The following is a 17,058-nucleotide window of genomic DNA, read 5'->3' as shown; positions in this document are numbered from 1 at the left end:
AGTGGCAAGTTTCATTCACGTCACAAAACAGCCAGGCAATGACCATCTCCAACTACAGAATGGAACCAAAATCAAAAAACTGCAGATGCTGGAAATCTGAAATAGAAACAGAAGATGTTAGAAACACTCAACAGTTCAGGCAGCATCTGTGGAAGGAGAAACAGAGATAACATTTCATGCGGATTTTTATCAGTTGCCTTATTAAAATCCATGTGTACTGCATCAAACACACTACCCTCATCAACCCACCTATCTGCTCAAGAACAATTTATGTCAGCATCTGTGGCGACAGAGAGAGAGAGAGCTCAGGTCATTGACAATCCCTCGTCACCCTCTCTCAGCTAGCACCACCACTACTTGTCTCCTTCTCTTTACCTCTCTTTGATCACTGGTGTTTCCCTTGTTCTCTCCACCTTTTCTACAACTTAAACATGTTTGATTTCTAACTTTTTTCATTGCTAATGAAATATCACTGACCTGAAACGTTAACTCTGTTTCTTTCAGCACAAGTGCTGCCCGACTTGCTATACATTTACAGCATTTTCTGATTCCAGATTTCCAGCATCTATGTATTTTAGTTTTCAAAAAATGTAACTATCAGACACAACTTTCCAGTAACATGTCCATGCTGACTGTCCTTGATTAATATTGTCTTTCTAATTTTTGATTTATGCTCTCTCATTTTTTTTCTAATAATTTCAAATGCCACTTCCAAAGTGACCTCCCAATTTCACCTGTCTTATTCCCTGAAACTGTCTAATTCCATCCATCTCTTGTTGGACCTACTAGGTCTGATTCTGAAAGTTCTCTTGAATCTGTTTCGAGTGTGCTATGCCCTCTGCATCCTTTATTATCCCAGCTAAAGTTAGGATTATTAACATCTACTATGACTGTTAATTTTGCACTTCTCAGAAACACCTACATATTTGCTGTTCTCCCACTAACTGCTTTAAAACATAAAGTGCACTCCCAACAATGTGATTACCCCTTTTTTTGTTTCTTGTTTCTACTATATGGCCTCATTTGTTGAGCTTTTTGCATATCATCCTTCTTCATAACTGTAATTGTTTTCTTAATCAACATTTTGTATCCTACACTTGTAGCTATTGATGACTGGTTCACTTTTTACATATGCTAGTATTTTGAGCATTTAAATTTTTATGTCATCTTTGATGTGCTCTCATATAATTAGTTAAGATCATTATACTTTAATCCATTATCTTAAAAATGCAACCTCAACAAAGTTCACAAAGCAATGATCAAACCATTGCCTTTACTATATTTGGATTCCAGAGGGAAATTGTGGGATCAGACAGCAATGTGAGGCTACGGTAGCTGATGTGAAGCAGTGGTTTGTATACTCGCCAACGGTCAGTTTCAGTCACCCACGTTCGTGATATTTACTGAGGCCATCAGCAGCAGTAGTGATTGTCTGCTGGTGTCACAGTCGAGACCAAAATACTGTTCTGATTGGCCTTTTAAAGACTCAGCAGTTGCCACAGCAGAGTTACAACTTTGGGAACAACTTTTCTGAGGAGCAGCAAGAGTGTTGAGGGTTGTGTTGTCATGGAGTCCTAAGAGTTGAAATAACAGTGTTGCTGGGGAGTTTGGAATATTTGGAGAATTTTGCAGAAGTGATGAAGGAGAAGTTGATAGTCCAAAGGATACAAGAAACCTCACTGTCATCATCCAAGCAAACTTGATTTTCAAGTAATGTTTGGTTCTATTTGAATTAACCGATATTGCTCAGGCAACTTTAAGTGCCGTTCATGCTTTGTTTTGTCTCTCCGTCTGCATAGTAGTGTCAACCACACTGGTATCTGATATAATAATTACTGCTCTTATGTAGTTCTTACAAGGAACTGAAGTTCTGTGCTACTTCTTGGTTTTAGGCCACACCTCTATAATCACTTTGATTTAGTTTTGGCTGAACGATTCTCCAAATGAACTGTGCACAAAAACACAAGTTCTATGCTGGATGCTTTTCAAACCAAGAAATTCAGATTTTGTATTTGACAAGAAAAGACCTATTGATGATTCCCATTCACTAGTATGGCTGATGTTTGATTTTAATTGCATCATACTAACATAGGAACAAGAATAGGCCATTTAGCCTTTCAACTGTTCATAGATATGGCTGATCTATATCTCACGTCTTCCTTGTCCTACATTAGTTGATATCCTTACCTGACAGCATTCCATTCAATTGCTTTTTTTGTGTGTCTGCAATAACTTTTAGTGGTTTGTGTACCTGGGCATCTATATCCCTTTTTGCTCCACAGTCTCTCACCAGTTAGGAATATTTGTCTTTATCATATCAACTTTGATGTTGTGACATTCCACACAGGTGCCTCTGAGATGTTTTCCATTCTGCTTAACAATAGCTTCCGTTCTACCATAGTTGACAGAGTCCTTGATCACATCTCATCTGTTTCCTGCACTCCTGCTCTTACCCTTGCCTCCTGAACAAAGGATAGAGCTCGATGGTCCAACCTACAGGCCTTCTTATGCACCGGACCATCCTTCACAATTTCTGCCATTTTCAATGTGATTCCACCACTAGACACAACCCTCCATCCCTTTTCCTTTCAGTATTTTGAACAGCCGCTTTCTTCATTATCCTCTGGTCTGCTCTTCTGTCTCCACCAACCACTCTGCTTCTCAGGGCACTTTCCTATGTAATGGCAGGAAATGCAATACCTGGAGCAACAAACAATCTGCTGGGAGAACTCAGCAGGTTGAGCAGAATCTGTGGGAGGAAAGGAATTGTTGACATTTTGGGTTGAAACCCTGTATCAGGACAATGCAATGTCCTGTCCTTTCGGCTTTCCTCCTCCCACCATCCAGGTACCCAAGCAGTCCTTTCAGCTCAAGCAGTGATTCATCTGCACTGCTTCCAATCTGATGTACTATATTCACTGCTTACAGTATGGTGTCCACTACATGGGATAAATGAAACACTGTTGAGCGACTGCTTTACGGAGCACTACATTCAATCCACGTGGGTGATCCTGAGCTTCCAGTTGCCTGTCACATTAATTCTGCATTCCACACTGACTTTTCTGTCTGTGGCCTCCTGCTCCATAATAACTGCTAACGAGGCTCAACGTAAACTTAAGAAAAGTACCTCATCTTCGGTCTGGCACTTTGCAGCTTTCTGGACTCAATATCTAATTCAACAATTTCAGATAGCATGTTTTCCCTGTTTGTATCAGAAATGGCCAGTTCTGCTATAGGACATCCTTCAGTGATATTAACTTCCTCTCTCCACTCACGCTGCCTGATCTGGGGATTTCTTACACCACTGACCATTCTACAGCTTTTACATGTTCCTTTTAACATATCAAGCAGATAGTTTAATTAGCTTACCACCACAACAATCCTGACCACACCTTATCAGAGATAATCCCTTTTGACCTATCCATCCCTCACCCACCCTCCCTACAATCTTTCCCAGTTCTATCACAAAGGGTCGTCAATCGGAATCATTAACTCTGTTTCTCTTTCCACAGATGCTGCCCAACCTGCTGAGTGTTTCCAGTATTTTGTTTTTATTTCAGGTTTCCAGCATCTGTTTTTTTAAAAAAATATTCCACTTTGTTGTTTCCAAATCCAAATTGAATCATCTCAAGTTCCCATATCGAACTTCACCCGCCATAATTTTCTTCATCCTTTATCACAGTTTTCTGCAATTCTGTTCACTTTCATTCTGACCAAAATTCTGTTTGCAGAGCTTTATTAAATGCCATGTAACCTATATCCATATGCACTGTGGTACTCACCATACTGTTAGATTGCCTCCAAAAGTTCCACGTAATTAGTCAGAAATCACTTGCCCTTCGTAAATCTATGCTGACTCTTTGATCAACTCATATTTATTTAATTAGTCTGTTCTTGATGATAGATTTCTGTTAAGATTAATGATAAACCGACAGATCCACAGATCGATGGGATCCGTAGGGTTCTGGCAGTTTGTTTCTTCTCCAGATTTCCAATTACCTGGTTTCTGCATCCTTGCTTAATTTTCAGAGTGATAGCTGCAATTTTCAAATCCAAAGGCACGTTTCCTAAATCTTAGGAAAATTATGTCTTAGAAATTTCCTCATTTATTTCTTTGAACACCCAGGACAGAAGCAGACAAAATGTGGCAGCTGTGCATTGATCTTACATGATGAAAATCGATATATTTATTGAATCTGCCTTTTCCTTTTTCTGTGGTAGCACAACCTGAAATCCACTTTACCACATTTTAAACATATTTATAAAGATTGTTCTAATTGTTAATAATTCTATGAAGTATGTTCCTTATGTTATATCTATCTTTCACCTTTCCCCTCATTATTTGCATTATGCAAATTTGCATTTTGGCTTGATTCTATTTCCATTTCATTCGATGATCATAGCTGCTGTAGAAGTGAAACTTTTGACCAAGAACCAGTTCTGTCCTCTGTTTTTCACCCATATATTAAGTTTAGCATTAACTTTGGTATTGACTGTCTTATTTCTCCTTTTCACTAACCTCATTGTTAGAAATTCCATTGGTTGCCTACTTGCCCTGAGAGTCTCGGCACTAGATTATTGTTGAACATAAATGAAGTAGTTGGAAATCTTGGAAATAGTAAATAGTGAAAACATTCCACTAGACAGTACTAATGAACCTGGGCCTTTCAATAATGTGGCACAGAGCTTGTTGTTGCAAACTCAGGAGTACTTTCCGATTTGTTGCATGATTGATATGGTTGGATTACCAAGTACCTATGGTACCTATGGTAGGTACTTGGTTAGCCAAAGAACAGGTCTGATAGCATCTTAAGGTCCATTTGATATGACTGTGTTGACCATTTAAGAGCAAATCTGTGTGACACTGCAAGATGCCCAAGAGGGTGAAGATATTAAAATACATCATTTTGTCAGTGGAAAACCCTAATGTGCAGGTAACCATCCCAAAACATAAACTTATGGTTGAAGAAACTGCAGCTTTTTATGTGATTAGTATTAAGGTACTTAAAACAATTCAGAGTAAAATTGTTAATGAGGGAATTGCAGTATTTTGCCAAGGAGACAGTTTTTGAAGAATGAAAAATTAAGTGGATAAATAAAAATGGATGTTTGGAAATGGCTGGACTCCCCTCAGTCTTGCTCAGATGGTTTGTGGAGGGCCAATGAACATTTTGTTCATTGAGACCCAATGGGGAAATTCCGTAGCTATTGCCTAGTACTGAGTGGGTCTTGCATACTGGTGAGCATACCAAGGAAATCCATTAAAGCTGGCAGGTCCAGATCTAGCGGTGTTGTAGGAGGGAGAGTCCTTGGGGTGTGGGGTAGGTCAGGGATTAGAAAGCAGGGGTAAGCTCTGATCACTGGGTAGAGGGGTTGGCTGGAAGGAATGGACTGGAATTGCAGGGAGAGTAGAATGGGCAAGACAGTGGATGGGATGACGTTGTTGGATCAGGTTGGGAGGTTGGTCAAAAGTTGCAAGCTTGGCCTATGGTCGCTTCAAGACTTGGCAAGGTGAGGTAGGTAGTTGCTGTGGGGTAAGGGGCCTGAAAGAAACCATTAAGTACTTCAGTAAAGGAGATCCACCTGGGAATTTCACTGGCTTTTGGTGTTGGCATGGGCCCTGCTCAGACAGTTTCCCATTGTCGCACGTGAGCAGGCTTCAAAGATGCCTAAAGCCAGGGTCTGCATGTGTGGTCTTCAGACAGCCAAGCTACATAGGCACCATTGACCACAAACCTGCAAATGTTGGGACACAACGTGCGTGCCAGACTCAGGGAGGACAAGGAATGAAAGTTGTAGACTATGGAATGTATGAGTTCACAAATTTTTAGTGACATTTTATTTTCCATTGAAATTGGATTGTGTTGCAATCAAAACATTTCACTGCACAAAGCTACTCCTGTTCTCTGAATTTGCTACTGACTGAAATTTTTAATGTAATATATTGTTGCTAGGAGCAACTATTTTGGCCAATTGTTAGCAAGATGCAGTTGGTTTATCCTTTCATAAAAACAGAATTGAGTAGAAATTCATTTTGAATCTATTTTAATACATCACCTGCCTCAGAAATCCTCCTTCACTGAGGATATCTGAGGTAAGAGAGGGTTAGAGTTGTGGTTAAGCTGCTGGTCCAGTGCATGATTACCACTTACCCACTTCGTGCAGCTGATGAATCAGTGCTCCAATTTGTTTAACACCACTTTGAAGAATCACTGAGGAAGGAAAGGCTCTATATTTTATACAAGGGGCCTTCAGCACCACTGACTGAATCTCATTGGTCAAATGCAAATTTTACGTGCTTTGGGACTCAGCCTTACCATACGTCCACGTGGCCTGTATTTGTGGCTTGAAACAGCTCCTGCATTACCTGACAGGCAAGAAACTGAGGAGCATGGTAAAGAAAAAAAGACAGTGGATGATATCAGAACATAATAAGTAGAAGCAAGAGTGGGCCATTCAGCCCCTTGAGCCTGATCCACTATTCAATAGGATCATGGCTAACATATTACCTTGGTGCTACCTTCCTCCATGTCCCTTGATTCTCTTAATATTTGAAAATCTGTCTACTCTGTCTTGTATACTTGTGGCTTGGTATCTAATTTTAACAAATGTAGCAGGTGACAAGAGAACCAACACAAGGGAAAGATCAATGACCTCACCCTCACTTCTACCTGTCATGGATTCATCTGTCCTTGAAAATTTTAGTAGGACTGACCACCATTTAGTCCTATCCTCATATTGATGACATTTGGTATTGGTATTGGTTTATTATTGTCACTTGTACCGAGGTACAGTGAAAAACTTGTCTTGCATACCGATCGTACAGGTCAATTCATTACACAGTGCAGTTACATTGAGTTAGTACAGAGTGCATTGATGGGTAAGAACAGTAACAGTACAGAGTAAAGTTTCACAGCTACAGAGAAAGTGCAGTGCAATAAGATGCAAGGTCACAACAAGGTAGATCGTAAGGTCATAGTCCATCTCTTTGTGTAAGGGAACCGTTCAATAGTCTTATCACAGTGGGTTAGAAGCTGTCCTTAAGTCTGGTGGTGCATGCCCTCAGGATCCTGTATCTTCTACCTGATGGAAGAGGAGAGAAGAGAGAATGACCTGGGTGGGTGGGGTCTTTGATTATGCTGGCTGCTTCATCAAGACAGCACGAGGTAAATGTCCAAGGAAGGCAGGCTGGTGTCCGTGATGCACTGGGCTGTGTCCACAACTCTCTGCAGTTTTTTGCGGTCCTGGGCAGAGTAGTTGCCATACAAAGCTGTGATACATCCAGATAGGATGCTTTCTATGGTGCATCGGTAAAAGTTGGTGAGGGTCAAAGGGGACAAACTAAATTTCTTTAGCCTCCTGAGGAAGTAGAGGCGCTGGTGAGCTTTCTTGGCCGTGGCATCTATGTGATTTGACCAGGACAGGCTGTTGGTGATGTTCACTCCCAGGAACTTGAAGCTCTCAACCCTCTCGACCTCAGCACCATTGACGTAGACAGGTGCATGTACACTGCCCCCTTTCCTGAAGTCAATGACCAGCTCTTTTGTTTTGTTGACATTGACAGAAAGGTTGTTGTCATGACACCATTCCACTAAGCTCTCTCTCTCCTTCCTGTACTCCGACTCATCGCTGTTTGAGATACGGCCTACAACGGTGTTATTATCTGCAAACTTGTAGATGAAATTAGAGCAGAATCTGGCCACACAGTCATGAGTGTATAAGGAGTAGAGTAGAGGGCTGAGGATGCAGCCTTGTGGGGCACCACTGTTGAGAATAATCGTGCCAGAGGTATTGCTGCCTATCCTCACTGATTGCGGTCTGTTGGTCAAGGATCCAGTTACAGCGGGAGGTGTTGAGTCCTAGGTCTTGGAGTTTGGTGACAAGCTTGCTTGGGATTATTGTATTGAAGGCAGAGCTGTAGTCAATAAACAATAGTCTAATGTAGGTGTCTTTACTGTCCAGATGCTCCAGAGCTGAGTGTAGGGCCAGGGAGATGGCACCCACTGTAGACCTGTTTCGGCGATAGGCAAATTGCAGTGGGTCAAGATTGTCTGGAAGGCTGGAGGTGATGCGTGCCATGACCAACCTCTCAAAGCACTTCGTGATGGTGGATGTCAGAGCCACTGGTCGGTAGTCATTGAGGCAGTACCAGGATGATAGTGGCCTTCTTAAAACAGGTGGGAACTTGAGATTGAAGCAGGGACACCATTGTACAAAATGGGTTGGATTAAAAACAGTTCATCAGGACATCTACGAGGCGTGTCAGCAGCAGGATTGCATTCTTCCACAGCCTCAAAACACATGGCTCAACACATTTCTCACTCCAGTGATACCATCAAACCAAGAGACCAATACTGCCTAAATGAAAAGTGCGTAAGAGCATGCCAGAAGCAGCAATAACCTAAAGGAGAGGTGCCAACTGGTGAAGGAATTGGTTCCTCAACACTTCCTTCTTATCCTGATGGGCTAAGTGGCCTCTTCTGTGCTCTAAATTGCTACAATTCTTTGAGCAAGTACAATCTGATCTGAAGTTCTGAATCAGACTGTGGCCAAAAATTGAACTGTTTACTCTTGGTGTATGGCTCTATCTGGGTACCTGTGCAATTTGACAAAGATTTCTGTGTCCACCATCTTTTCAAGCATAGATTCCATAGCTTCACTAACATTTAAGTGAAATTTCTTTTCCTCAGTTTCCTCCTGTTGCCTTGACCATATATCTTAAATCTATGTTCCCTAGTTAGCAACCCCTCTGCCAAGGGGACAGGTCCCAGACTGACACTGGAAACCACTGTAGTTCCCAGGTGGAACCCCATTAACGTAATACACCTTGAGTAAATTTTTCTTTAGTCTACTTTGCTGCAAAGCAAACAACCCCAATTTAGCCCGTCTCATCTAATGACAATAATTCCCCAGCCCTAGCAACCTCTTCTGAAATTTCCTTTACACTCGTACTCCTTCCTGGAGCATGGTGACCAAAACTGTACACAGTACTTTCCATGTAACATAGAAAACAAGAGCAGGAGTAGGCCATTAACCCTCAGAAGCTTCTCCATCATTCAGTGTAACCATGGCTGATCATGACTACTTTAACTGTGGCCTAATTAATATTTTATTCAGTTCCACCATGAATTTCTTGCTGTATGTTCTGTGCTGCAGCCATTAAGTCATAGAGGTACACAGCATGGAAGCAGCCCCTTCGGTAAAGCCAATAAAGAAATTTCTGATGCACTTTCCTAATCATCGTATCTAATTATCCCACAGCCTTATGTGAGTTGATTTTCTTAATAAAATCCTTGACTTTATTTGCCAATAAGAACATAGTATAGAAGAACCAGAAGCTGGAGTAGGCCATTCAGCTCTTTGTGTCTGTCCGTCATTCAATAAGATCACTGCAGATCTTTACCTTAACACCACTTTGCTACATTAACCCTGTATCCCTCGATTCCCATACCGTACCAAAATGTATGGATCTCTGTCCTGAGTATACTCTGCGGCTGAGCCTCCGCAACCCTCCTGGATAGAAAATTCTGGGTCAAGAAACTCCTTATTTCTATCCTGAATGGCCGATCCCTGATTCTGCAACTGTGACCCCTGGTTCCAGACACCCCAACCAGGTGACACAACATCTCTGCAGACACCCCAGCCAGGTGACAACATCTCTGCATATGCACTACAGACACCCCAGCCAGGTGACACAACATCTCTGCAGACACCCAGCCAGGTGACACAATATCTCTGCATATGCCCTACAGACACCCCAGCCAGGTGACATAACATTTCTGCAGACACCCAGCCAGGTGACACAATAACTCTGCATACGTCCTGTCAAGTCCTATAAGAATTTTGTAAATTTTAAAGAGATCACCTCTCATTCTTCTAAACTCAGGAGAGGAGATGTTGTTGGAACAGATAGGAAGTGATTTCCTCAACGATATTTCTGTAAAACATCCAGCATAATTACAATCCCCATGTAAATCAAGTTACCCTCACAACACACCATTCATATCATCACCTCAGTACATCAATAAGCAGCCAAAGGAGCTTAGATGTTGCATATATTTTTGAACTTGCTGCTTTGCAGAACACATTAATGAGTTAATCTTTGTTTAATTCCTTAAATGTCTGACAGTAATTGACATCACTATACAGTGGGTAGGAATACATTGAAGGGCTAACACTTCAAGCCAGTGAAGTCCACACTCATTCATTGATGAGAAGTTCCTCATGGGACTCCAAGTGAGGTTCATTTTAAGCCATTGCACCAAGTGACCATTTCAAGATACACAGTAGGAAAGAAAGGATGAAATCTTTGTAACACAAGCACTATGTTTCCCTCTGGTCTCAATAGTTGGATATAATCACTGTGTTGCCATGCTTTCGTGGTCAAGCAATCACTTCTGACCTACTCAGCCTGTCATTCTTAATCCCATGCATAATGGAACATTTCCAGAGAATGGTTGCATTGAACAGATGTTTCATGTGACTTGATGCATACCTGGCAACCTCTCATAAGAGTCTATCCCTCAGAGGTTGCAGTTATAAGTATGAGATAGCACACCAAGTAGTATCTCCCAATAGGAATCAGCTTCTTGTTGGAGGTCACTCTCAGTCATTGTCAGAATAACATGGTATGAGTTGAATTATAGAGTCATAGAGCAATACAGGACGGATACAGGCCCTTTGACCCAACCAGCCCATGCCGACCATGGTACCCACCTAGCTAGTTCCAATTTCCTGCGTTTGGCCCAAATCCCTCTAAGCCCCTCCCCTCCATGTACCTATCCAAGTGCTTCTTAATTGAACCTGCCTCAACCACTTCCTCTGGCAGCTTGTTCCATATACTCACCACCCTCTGAGTGAAAAAGTTGCCCCTCAGGTCCTTTTCAAATTTTCCCCTCTCACGTTAAATCTATGCCTCCTAGTTTTGGACTCCCCTGCCCTGGGGAAATGTCTGCTACCATCCACCTTATCTATGCTTCTCATAATTTTAAATATTTCTATTAGGTCGAATAAGGTTCTATAAAGGCTATTAATTCACCATTGTTATCTGTGCTGCAGTGAGGCAGTACTTTTCATTTGAAAACACCCCTCATTGTCCAGCTGTCAGAGAAGCAGAAATGGAAAATGCTGAAAAAACTCAGGTGCATCTTTGGAAAGAGAAACAAGCAACTTTTCAGTTTTGCAACCCTTTGTCAGAACTGGGAAAGAAAGAATGCACGTTTTTCAGCAGGAGAGAAGGTGGAGAGAGAGATATGTAAGGGAGTGTCTGTGGTAGGATGAGTCAAAATGGCTGAAAGTGCACAGTTTCCAGTACATTAAGCTTTTAGGTCTGTGTAATGAGTTGTTAATGGTAAGCTGGTGGAACTTGCCCGGCAGGCTCGACATTATGCATTTAGGATATAAAAAAATAAGTAAATGGAAAATATTGGACGAACAAAGCAGGCCAGGCAGCATCTGTGGAAAGAGAAACACTTAATGAAAGAGAAACAGTCTCCTGGCAGCCCCACTAGTGCACTGGACTTAACCTCTACACATGCATCTCACCATTGAGCACTTTCATGTCCCATTCAGAAACTCTGGGAGCTCTCTCCCTCTTTGCAGCCTCTTTCTCCACCATGCAGCCATAGCACAAGTTGTGCTGTCTGCCTGCCATTGGGAGTGTGGGCTCTAAGGGCTGTTTGTCCTTTTCTGATTGCAGGACTGAATTTACAAATGTCCCATTGGAATTGCGCAGGCCATGATTTAGCACTTCTTTTGGGTGTAAAATATAATTTTTGACCAATTTCACAATTTTTTTGAGAGGGATTTGATTTGGTGCTAGTGCTAAATGCTATGAAGAGGGAGGGGAAGGATGGTGTTGGAGAGGCAGATACGTGGCGGTTGTTGATTGCAACATTTGTAAAAGGTGCAATCCAATTTTTAGCCATCGATGCCTCCAACACATTACCACTGTTAGGACCTCATCATTTTTCACCAAAAGCAGAAAATCTGAGACCAGTTATATCTGAGTGCCATGTGTTTTGGTGAAATGCTCCTTTTTCGCGTAACTTTCCGGGACATGAGCTACCCAGAATTAAAGAGGTATATTTTGTTACGACTTTGATGAAATATTATTGTAGAAGCTAAATAATGTAAATAAGCTAAATAAAGGTGAGTAGCCATTCACATGAATAAGATCACTAATACATATCCAGTTATCCTCTCTGCATGGAACTGGAAGAATCCATTTCGATTCTATTCTGCACTATCTGGGCAAGTAGCAATGTAAATCACAAACATAAGATAACTCCTCAAATTAATTGACTGAAATGTTGGATTTTTTGGATAATTAACAAAATCATCAGTTGTAGTTTTGGAAAAAGATCTGAGTACCCTATAATTGCACAGTAAAGAGACACCTTTGTTTCCCAGTCTACTGAATTCACTAATTTTATTTGAGTAAAGAGATATCAATCAGTTTCAGAACTCTAGGAAATGAAGAGCTAAATTATCTTTCTCCCAGTTCACCATTCACTGATCCATGCTGGGTGGCACGGTAGCGTAGCAGTTAGCATAACGCTATTACAGTGCCAGCGATCAGGGTTCAATTCCTGCCACTGTCTGTAAGGAGTTTTGTACGTTCTCCCCATAACTGCGTGGTTTCCTCCGGGTGCTCTGGTTTCCTCCCACATTCCGAAGACGAATGGATTAGTAAGTTATCAGGGGTGTAATTGAGTGGTGTGGGCTCGTTGGGCCAGAAGTGTCTGTTACCGTGATGTATAAATAAAGTTTTAAAATGTTAAAATTTTTGAAAAAGAATGTCAAATGACGACAGAATGGGATTTGGTTGTGATGACACTGCAAGAAAATGGGCTTCTCACAGTCTTGGTTTCAGTGAAGACTGACCATTTTGATAAGGTACCAGAGGGCTGCTGGTACCCACGGAGCCATTCCTGAGCATGTCTATGCTTTCAAAAAGGGGGAACAAGAAACCTATTTCAAAAATATTGTTAGGAAAGTAATTTGCTATTTGTATGCATTTAATTGTTGATCAGAATTATGTTTTTGAATAAATATTGTACAAAATCCTGTGCTACCTGTTAATTTGTTCTGTCTTTAATTTCTTCCTATTTTCTCTGACGCGATTAATTAATTACACGTCACTAATTCTTCTTGTCTTGCAAATAACAGGTGTCGAATTGGTTTGGTAATAAACGAATCAGGTATAAGAAGAACATCGGAAAATTCCAGGAGGAGGCCAATCTTTATGCAGCCAAAACGGCAGCAGATGCCACAACTGTGGTTGCCCAGCAAGGGAGTCAAGCAAATTCACCTTCCACGCCCAATTCAGGTAAGCCTCTCTGATAACCCTGTATATACAGAACACTTAAGGAATCCTAGTCCCCTTTACAAGATAAAAAGCACCAGCATTTCTGAGAACATTGTGTAGAGTGCATATCGCTTTGTAATGATCCTATTTGCTGTTGAAAGGCTATTGTTATTGGGGCTAAGCATTCAAAATTGTGTATTTTATATGTCTTTTTGGATATTATTTAATAAACAAACAACTGCAATAAGACATCAAGATATGCAAGATCAGAGAGTGGGACTGTGAAGATGTTTGAGTTTGGACTATAGGGAATAAATTATATTTGCTTAATCCCACAGTTCCTAAATCAGTAATTACATTTGTCCTATGTAACATCAAGAAAGTAATCATGAACTTTCAAGGCAGTTGCTCCATGTAATGTTGTTAGCTTTATTTCTGGGTTCTAACTTACTGCTTGGTGACCACACACTGTATAAAGTGGCTCCTGAGTGTGGTCAGTATAAAGATTCAATTAGCAAATCTTTTCCAGTGAAATAATATGTGCTCAGGTAAACTTAAGTACACTAAGTATATAATCCTGATAAAGAGAGAAAATATCTAATTGATTTATATTATGATTTATCTGTTGAAATTCCTGTCTGGAAGCCCTATCCACTCTCAACTCCCATGATAGGGAGTTAGTGAAAGGGTGTGGAGGATTGGTGGTGTTGAATGGATTTGAACAGTAAATGTTGGAATACTGTACAAGTCAGGCAGAACCTATGGAGGAAAAGCAGTTAATATTTCAGGTTGAAACCTCTCATTTCAATTGGGAAAAGATACAGATTAAGATACAGAGGAAGAGAAAGGAGAGATGAGAGCAAAAGGGAAGCCTAGAAGGTAAGAGAGATGAAATGACAAGATGGATGACGTTGCAAGGCACAGAGGAGATAATGGGACAGGTGAAGGTCAGTCTAGATGGGGGAATACAGGAGAGAACAGAATAATTTTATGGAAGGGCAGGTGTTGCATTCCTGTGATTACACAGGACAGTGCTATAGTAAGGGAGGTCTATGTCGGTGATGGAAGCTAAGTTCTGGAAGGAACAGTTCCTTAGGAATGCTGAAAAAAGAAGGAAGTGAAAGATGTGTTTGATGTTGGAATCTTGTTGAAGGAATCAAAAATAGCAGAGGAGGATCTTAAAATGTAGAACAAAAACAGAAGATGCTGCATATACTCAGAAGGTCAGGCAGCATCTGTGAAGACAGTTAGTGTTTCCTGTTGATGACCTCTCACCAGAACTTGGAAGAGTTGGAATTAAAACAAGTTTAAGTTGCTGAGAGGAATGTATCAAAAAGGACAAAGGATCTGTGATAGTGTTGGTGGTGCTGCTGGCTGAGGGAGGGTAAGGAAAGCTTGTTAGTTGCAGCTGATCTGTCTGAAGGAGATACAAGTAGAAGGATGAATGGCTGCAAAAGAGAGAAAGGAAAATGTTGCCTCAATGACGTACAAATGCTGCAGCTGATGGAATTCCAGAATAAAAGGGAATTCTGGAAATACTCAGCTGGTTAGGCAGCATCTGTGGTGAGAGAAAAACAGAGTTAACTTTGTAGATTTACACCCCTCATGAGAACTGGCCAGTTTTGATGCAGGTTGGTTATCTGAAATTGTTGAATTCATTGTTTGGTCCTGAGGGCAGCATTGTGCCTAGTTGGAAGATGAGATGCTGTTCTTTGAGTGACCCTGAGCTTCCAGTTGCTTGTTACTTTAATTACCCATCTCACTTTGACCTTCCTGCTGTAGTCCTTTTACACTATCGCAATGAAACTTAACATAAGCGCGAGGAACAGCAATTCACCTTCCAGCCAGGGACACTACTGCCCTTAGAATTTAAACACTGAATTCAACAGATTCAGATAACCAGCATTTCCAGTTTGCATCAGAACTGGCCAGTTCCAATGAAATGTCATTAACCTGACAAGTTAATTCTCTGTGTTTCTCCCTCCACCAATACCGCCCTATCTGCTTGTATTTCCGCCATTCACTTTTATTTCCAGTTTCCAGCAACTGTAGTGTAGTGTTTTTCCCTCTCTTCTCTGTTCTCATTCATCTTCTCTTTAACTCTCCTCTAGACAGCTCTGCTGCAATGAACAGACTTTCATCACCCTGGCTCAGCCAGCATCACCACTGCTTGTTATTCAGTTTCTCTTGGTTTCCATCGTATCACAGACATTCCCTTTGTTCTTTCCAGTCCTCCCCTTCTCTGCATCTAAGAACTAGTTTAATTTTTATCTTTGCTTAGGTCCAATGAAAAGTAATCAACTGTAAATGTTATATCTGGTTTCTGTTTCCATAGTTGCTAGCTGATCTGCTGAGTATTTCCAGCATTTTCTGTTTCAGTTTTAGATTTCCAGCATCTGCAGTTTTTTATTTCTATTGAATGCAGAGGCTGATGTAATGGCAGGTGAGGGACCCTTTCCTGGCTTTGGGAAGGAAAAGAAATTAGAGGGAAGGGAGGAGAAATACAGGAAATAGAATGAATAAATGTTGAATGGACAAATACTGTGCCAACATATAAAATATGGTCCTTTCTTGTAGAAATGTGAGGAAAAGTATAACATGACACAAAAGTTATATAACACTAACCCCCTTCTTCCACCAGTGTGAGATAAAATCTCCCCATGGCAGCTGGCGAAATTAAATTCAATTAATAAATCTGGACAGTGGTGCTGCAGACATTGCTGCCGCCTCGTAGCTCCAGTGACCCGGGTTCAGTACTGACCTCTGGAGGTGTACGTGTGGAGCTTGCATGTTCCCTCTATGACTGTAGGTCTTGCCTGGGTGCTCCAGTTTTCTCCCACATCCCAAAGATGTGTAGACTGTTGGTTAACTGACTACTGTAAATTTCCCCCAGTGTAGTGCCTGGTAGAAGAATTGGGGTGGGGTGTTATGGGCATTTTATTGCAAAGGAGTTGGAGTTTAAAAGTGGGGAAGTTTTGTTACAATTGTACAGGACATTAGTCGGCCACACCTGTGAGTACAGTTCATGGTTGCAGTCCCTTTCCCTAAGAAAGGATATAGAGACGTTGGAGGGAGTGCAAAGGAGATTCAGCAGGCGAATTCCTGGGATGAGATGATGTCTTATTAAGTGAAGCTAGACAGTTTGGCTCTGTATTCCTTGGAGTTTAGCAGAATGAGGGGAGGACCTTATTGAAACATGTAAGATCCTAAGGGGGCATAACAGGGTAGCTGTTGAGATCTTTTCACTAGTGGGAGACTCTTGACCAAGGGGACAGAGCTACAAAGAGCCAGTCATTTAAAGCTGGGATTTCTTCTGACAGAGGTGGTGAATATCTGGAATTCTCTACTTCAGGTTAATTCATTAGAAGTATTTAAAATGGAAACAGATAGATTTTTGAAAGATGGTGACTTGAGGGCTGAGGGATCTGGCACAGAAGAGGAGTCATATTGAATGCCAGGGTGGCTTGAGGGGCCAAGTGGCCTTGTCGTGCTCCTATTTTCTTGTGTTCTTGTGCATTGTGAGATAATAGGTTACAGAGAACTAACAGGGAGAAAGTAACTGATGGATTATTCTGAGAACTGGCATAAACTCGACGGGCTGCAAGAAAATCCTCTGTGTCATAAGAAAATATGAGATGTGAGAAAAATGTACCAAGTTGTGGAATTGGGTACATCTGTACCTGCTAGTACAATGTCTCAAGGCTTTTGTGCCTTAGCACTGTATAGGAGAGAGGAGGCTCATACTATAT

The 17,058-nt window shown here is 41.3% G+C and overlaps 1 protein-coding gene across 2 annotated transcripts in view; it reads left to right on the top strand.

Moving 5' to 3' along the window:
* pbx4 (pre-B-cell leukemia transcription factor 4) overlaps positions 1-17,058 on the top strand; it is a 396,756-nt gene that overhangs the window by 355,235 nt on the left and 24,463 nt on the right. For both annotated transcript variants that reach the window (XM_052042105.1, XM_052042104.1), the window contains exon 6: positions 13,171-13,330. In XM_052042105.1, the coding sequence (XP_051898065.1) occupies positions 13,171-13,330 (160 nt within the window). The remainder of the gene's footprint in view (positions 1-13,170; positions 13,331-17,058) is intronic.

Source organism: Pristis pectinata, chromosome 31 (assembly GCF_009764475.1).
Source record: "Pristis pectinata isolate sPriPec2 chromosome 31, sPriPec2.1.pri, whole genome shotgun sequence".
Taxonomy (NCBI): domain Eukaryota; kingdom Metazoa; phylum Chordata; class Chondrichthyes; order Rhinopristiformes; family Pristidae; genus Pristis; species Pristis pectinata.
This window is presented reverse-complemented; position numbering and strand designations above follow the sequence as displayed.